Below are 7141 nucleotides of genomic sequence, written 5' to 3' on the forward strand. Positions count from 1 at the left end.
TGAAGAAGGAAACCTGGTGACAGACACAGACAGCGTGCTGAGGATCTGAAAGGAGGATTTTGAAAAACTTCTGGTATCAAATAGTGGCGGTGAAGAGGACCAATAATAGATGACGGTATAGAGTGTATACCACCTAGCCATGATGAGGTCAGAATAGCAATCAATCGGCTGTAGAATAATAAAGCAGCTGGTGCCGATGGGTTACAAGTCGAACGGAGCATGTGTGTGGACGACTGAAGCCAATGGTCAATGACATTATTGGACCATACCAATGCCGCTTCAGACCTGGCTATCCAGCATTGACCAGATTTTCACTCTACGCCAAATCCAGGAAAAGACCCACGAAAAATACATCGACACATACCACCTACTCCTGGACTACAAAGCTGCATTCGACTGCCCAATCCGCTAAGAAGTGTTTAAATCCATGTCTGCGTTAGGCATTCCTGCAAAATTAATACGGCTATAGAGGATAACTTTAACTGGCACAAAGTCAGCAGCAGTTAAAGTCGAAAAGTACCTCTCGGAACCTTTCAATACCGAACGAGGATTCAGGCAAGGTGATGGTTTGTCGTATGACCTTTTAAACATTCTGCTGGAAAAGGTCAAACGAGATGCAAATGTGACCAAGACCAAGCTGATGGTATCAAAGCGTAAGACGTCCAGTAAACTCGGACCCACCGTGGAACTTGGAAACTACAGCCTTTTTTATATACCTCGGTACCACCATTAGCAAAACTATTAACATCAGCTTTGAAATCCGGAGAAGAAAAATGTTGGCCAACAGATGTTACTATAGCCTGAGTAAGCAATTCAAAAGCAAGGCCACCTCTCGCCAGAGGTGTATGGATCAGAAGCATGGGTACTTGCGAAAGCAGATGAGACAGCGTTTGGAGTGTTTGAGAGAAAAAATCGCCGAAAGATATGCGGACCGATCTGCATCGAGGGTGAATATCGGTGTCGAAAGAAACACAAGCTTTACCATCTATACACGGACATCGACATAGTCAGTCGTATCGAGCTGCAGCGATTACGTTGGCTAGGCCATGTTGTGCGATTGGATGAGGATGCCACAGCTCAAAATGCATATAAAAGCGAGCCTACTAATGGTTCAAGCAGAAGGGAAAAGTCACGAATTCGATAGAAATATCAAATGGAGGATGATATAACACGGCATGGTCGTTCATATTGGAAAAACTGCCAACAATATCGACTCGCCAGGAAATCTTTAGTTAAGTTCGGCATATGGAACAAATGTTCTGTCTTGATCTAGCTAAGTAAGAAAGTCTGACGATGCATCATAATTTTTCGTATATTTTTTGGTCTTGCCATCCTGAATTTAATATGTCATTCCATGTTCTTGAAGTTAAAATATACATTTGAAGCCAAGTTTCAAAATATGTTCAGTTTTTGTCTTAGCACCTATGTAAAACGTCCCCTCGATTTCAGATATTTTTAAGGAACTAGTATCATGTTATCAAGCGATATGATTATTCCAATATCAAAAATTTTCCGCTCATTTTTTTGGTTATTGAAAGTTCTTTCCGAATTTTCCAACATATATGTCCGCAATTAAGTACATATTTATTTATTTTTGTTCAGAAGATAAACAAACCTCATGGCGGATAATTTTCAACGTAGATCCATGTTATGGCAAATCCATGTTAAGGTCTCCATGTTATGGGGACCTTATAAGGGATCCGTCCGACTTTAAAATGATCACATATAATGATCACTTTAAAATGTTCACATTGCACATCGAATTCAAGTAGAAATTACCCACCATGACAGTTAATCGAGACATCAGCTGCGCTAAATGGACTACCTATTAATTGTGCCATGCACACCATAATATACTTGTGATTACATTTCGTCTACATTTAACTCCTAAAAGTATGCAATATTTTTGAATATTTCTTTCTATAAATATGCCAGAATCTACAACTACTATAAAATGTTGGCAATTTTTATACCCTTCACCACTCTGTGGTACAGGCTATTATGTCTTTGTGCATATGTTTGTAACAGGCAAAAGGAATCGAGATAGACACATGGTTCCTTTTGAGAATATGCATAGAATCACTTTCTGAGTCGATTTGCGCATATCCGTCTGTCCGTCCGTCCATGTATTTTTGTTAACAAAGTACAGATCGCATTTATGATCCGATTTGGATGAAATTTGGCACAGTTCACTTATTTGGCCCAATGACGAACCCTATTGAAATTGGAGAAAATCGGTTCAGATGTATGTATAGCTCCTATATATAGTTTCGTCCGATTTTATGTAAATGGAGCACGGAAGCACAACATTTTGCATAGAGTACTGAATTAGGTCCAGACTAATGTATGCAAAGTTACTCCCAATATTTGTCCGATAGAGACAAAATTTTGCACAGATTACTGAATTAGGTCTAGATTGATGCATGTCAAGTCTTGTATTGGATTTTTTTATCGATATAAATTTTGGATAACGCACTGTGATACAGCATAGGAATTTCAGATTGGTATGTGAGATGTTTAAAATTAGTCTATGTCTATTCTATCTAAAGGATATTGTACATATGAGCATCTCTTGTATGTACTCAAAGTGTTGATGGGTGGTATCATATAGTCTGTCCCGTCCGACTTTTGAGATTTCCTTACTGGTTTACTAGGAGGTACCAAAGAGAATGGAACGATGGTTCTCATCTTTGGACATGAGCTAGGTTTGATAAAAGTTTTACAATTTGCAAAGGATCAAATCAACTTCAGTCGTTTGATATTGGATTAGGAATTAAAAAAATTGCATTGTAAGAAAAATACCGGCGCCCATCTTCGGACATAATGTAAGTACGGTGAAATTATTACGTTGTGCAAAGTGTCGTTTCAATAACAACAATTTTCAAAATGTTAGCCCTTTATGGAAGGAGTGCACCGATAAGTCCCATGTCCAATACGTTTATGGGTAATGACATAGACCCACACATCCCTTCGGAATAGCACACAAAGAAAATATTGAAGAATAGAAACGTAAAAAGGTTAACATAACATAAAAGTGTACTTCATATATTAGCGATTGTAATTTCAATCTTTCTAATATCAATTTAAATAAAAGATTTTTATTTTTAGTTCAACATTGATGTATTATTTTTTTATTACTTATTTTTCTTTTAATAAAATAGGTACTATTATTTTTAGATGGTACAAAACCTACATAATTCTTATTTTAAATAAAATAAATTGATGTTTTATTTTTGTTGTTGTATACAATAAAACAACTTAAACTTAGATTTATTGTTTTACTATGTAGTAGTAGGTAGGTACAGTACACTATGCGATATATATTTATTTATATACTACTATATAACAAAAAAATTGTGGTGTAAACAAAAACAAAGTTCATATTGTACAAAATATTATTTATATTGATTATCTTTCTTTTAATAATAATTACTACAATTTATAATTACTTATTTTTTCTTGATTATAGTCTTCTTTAAAAACTACATTTCTATGATTTGAATAAAACGATATTTTTTTCAATTAATTACAATATAAAGGTAAAAATTAACGAGATTTAAATTTTTGAAAATAAAAAAGGAGAATAGAAATGACAAATATAAATGTCTTTACATGAAACGATGTAGTGGTGAAAATCAGTTTTTTAGTAAATTTAAGAAGTATGGAACGATTGCATATTTTGTGATATACGAAATATGCCTATTAGCTAAGCGCACAACAAAACAAGATACATTTATATAATGAAGTAGTTGTTGTTATGTTTCTTTAAGAAAACAACAATTAAAAAGAAAATGCAAAATGGTACGTTCATTGTTGTGTAAAAATATATGTATAGTATGTATATAGTAATGAATAATATATATTGAACGACATGTTTCATCTATGTGGTAAGCATGTAGTTATTTTTCCATAATCAAAGTATCCTTCATGACTAATTATATTTTCTATATAATTGGATACTGAATTTCTTAAGAGATAATATTCTGTTTTTTTTTATTTTATATATAAATCTTTTATTTTTTCTTCTTCTTTTATACGATAGTAATAGTTTACATATTTTTTTTAACTTCACTTCTAATATAGAAATAATTCATAGTTTAACATCATCATCATCGTGTTCATTATCTTGAGCTTTTGTGTTTTGCACACAACAAAAAATACAGCAACAAAAATAAAATACATTTTTAAAATATCATGGCAATGGATACAGCAATAACATAACAGTCTTTGAGATCTCTCTCGGTCTCGGTCTAGGGCTCGCTCTCTATGGTAACTCGCCTGCTGCTGCTCTCTCTTCTCTGTAGAGGCTAATATGTACTAACTTAAAGGCATCGGCCGGATACCAGCCACACACATTTAAGTAAGATTATCACAGTCATTTTTTGATTTGAGGTCAAGCGTGGGGGAATGTAACGTCGTTGTCTCATCTTCTTTGGGCGAAGAAGAGTCAGCCCACTCCTATATGCGTTTACTCTTGGATGGATGTATAAACTTACATGACTTGCCTAGGCGGCAATGACCACGCATAAAAGCCTTACAGATACCGTTGTTGTTATTGCCATTTCCGCCACCATTTCCACGATTATTTGGACCAGGGCCAGCTGGTCTCCAATTGCCACCGCCACCGCGGCCATTGTTATCTTGGAAGTTATTTATCCAATTGCCACCACCATTATTGCGATTATTGGGGCCATTCATCATATTGGGACCGTTCATCATGTTGTTGGGACCATTCATCATGTTGTTGGGTCCATTCATCATCATATTGGGACCGTTCATCATATTGGGTCCATTCATCATATTAGGACCATTCATCATATTCGGACCATTCATCATATTGGGACCATTCATCATATTGGGACCGTTCATCATGTTGGGACCATTGTTGCCCATTACACCAAAGTTATTGGCAGGACCCGTAAAAGGATTCATGGGACCAGGACCGCCAAATGGATTGTTGTTGTTATTACCAGGACCAAATTGATTATTGAAATTGCCAGAGGGACCATTATTCATCATGTGACCACGCTGTGGTCCACCCATATCCATAATTGGACTACCATGATTGTTGTTGAAGGGATTGGGACCACCACCACTACCCATCATAGGTCCATTGCCACCACCACCCATGCCATTGGGTGATCTTTGCCAATGACCTTGGGGACTATTTTGCATGGCATTCATTGGTGGGCCATTGGGACCAACCACTGGTCCTCCTCCAGAATTACCACCAAATGGATTCACATTGTTATTGAAAGGACTAACTTTGTTCGGCGCAGCAACATATGTTCCCAGGCCAACGGCATTATTGGGCGGTAAGGCACTACCCATCAGCGATTTGGGGCCTCCAAACATATCAACAGGACTACCTAAACCTCCAGTGCCAGCCATAATAGCAATATCTCCATCTTTTGGTGAACCTCTTGGCTCTGGCCATGGCATGCTTGTAAAGTCATTAACAGCATCGGGATTACCGGTCAAATCGTCCAATGGTATAAGTGGTATGTCATGATTGAATATGGGTTCAATTTCCGCTTCGGCTGGTGAGTCGGGAATGAGAGCATGCGTAAAATACAACGCCCGCAATGTAGTCATTTCACGTTCAGCTTGGATTTTCCTCTGTTTCGATTGGCTGCCATCTGGATGTGGTGGTACATCATCGACTAAAATCAATGGCCTCCAGGTGGTCTGGGGTTCCATGTTATCTTCCTGATTGAAGCCACGGCGAGCCATTACAATGGCATCACGTTCATTGAAACGTTCCAAATTTTTCATATCCATAAATGAGGTCTTGGTGACATTGACACGTTCGTTTTCATCAAGTTCGAAGAAACGAATCTGTTCCAATGATTCCTGGGGACGCCAGGTCAGCTTCTTCTTGGGACCCTTACGACGATGTAGCATAAGGACACCAGGTGGTCCATTGGGACCACAACCTGGACCAGGTTTTTTAACTACCACAACATCGCTGGCATTATCCGAAGATGCATCATCATTTGCCGTATCTTCTTTCGGCTTACCATCCTCATCTTTGGTAATATCAATAACTCCGCCCTCCGCCAAATCTTTTTTCTTCTCCTGTGCTACTTTTTGTTCTATGTCTTCCTTGACTTTCTTCAATGGAATGTCATCGTCATCATCTTCATTTTCCTTGTCGGTATTTTGATCATCGTCAGTTGTTTTCTTAGTAGGTTCATGATCTTCATTCTCTTTGTCCGATTTGGAATCTTCCATTTTGGATTCATCTAAGGTATCTTGATAGAATTTCAGTGGTGCTACCTTAGGCATATCGGGACTAGTTGGTGGGGAGGGACCTTCTTTGGCGCCTGTAGCCGAAGTGTTTGTTGGTAGCGGTGTATTGGCACGTTTGCGTTTAGCTACCTTTTTGGGTCCTGTCGCTGCCGATAGAGCATCTGAGAAGAGATTTGTTTCAACAAGTGTTTGTACTGTAAGGGGGAAAAGAAAGAGAGGAAAAATAAAATTAGTATTTTTATTTAAACAGAAGGGAGAGAGAGATAAATGAAGGATATAAGAGAAAACATGGCATCATTTCAGTGGGTGTTCAGCGGCTTTTGCAGTGTTCAATGGGTATTCTGAAAATAGATTTAAAAAATAAAGAAAAATTGCGATTGTCTTTTCTCTCTTTCTGTGTATATACTGAAGAGATGATACATGGGGTATATTGTAAAAAATCTAATAAGAAACTTAAGATTATTGTGTAATTCAATGTGTTTAAATGCATTTTTTAATTTTGAATCCTAGGAAATTAAACTTCGAGGCAGATGAGTACATGATCAGATGGTTAATACTTAAAAAATAGAACGCGGAATAACTGACAAAATTATTGGGATACTGAGTGATAAAATTGAAATTTGAAAATTGACTAAATATGAAGCAATGGAGCTAAAGAGTCATGAATACAGAAATACGTACATATACGGGAAAATTATAAAGATCTGTCTGCAATATATTCATAAAATAGAAACTTGAAGAAACATGAAAGCAATGTTGACATTGTCAAGAAGAGATATTTAACCAACTAGTAGCCGAAAATTGTAGGCTGAACAGATCTTGTTCAAAAAAAATTTAATAAATGAGGGAAACAGAGCCCAGCTCGTAATACTATAGATATTCATGTATA

At 37.0% G+C, this 7141-nt stretch overlaps 1 protein-coding gene across 1 annotated transcript; it reads right to left on the reverse strand.

The window, feature by feature from the left end:
* Nucleotides 1–4428: 4428 nt before the first annotated feature.
* Nucleotides 4429–6446, reverse strand: LOC133333864 (serine/threonine-protein phosphatase 1 regulatory subunit 10-like; the record flags this gene model as incomplete). The annotated part of the gene is made up of 1 exon (XM_061542174.1): nt 4429–6446. A coding segment is annotated over one exon (1988 nt), but the record flags the coding sequence as incomplete, so codon positions are not given.
* Between the last annotated feature and the right edge of the window lie 695 nt (nt 6447–7141).

Source organism: Musca vetustissima, unplaced genomic scaffold (assembly GCF_032173495.1).
Source record: "Musca vetustissima isolate MV318-11 ecotype Yass unplaced genomic scaffold, APGP_CSIRO_Mvet_v1 utg45100, whole genome shotgun sequence".
NCBI lineage: Eukaryota > Metazoa > Arthropoda > Insecta > Diptera > Muscidae > Musca > Musca vetustissima.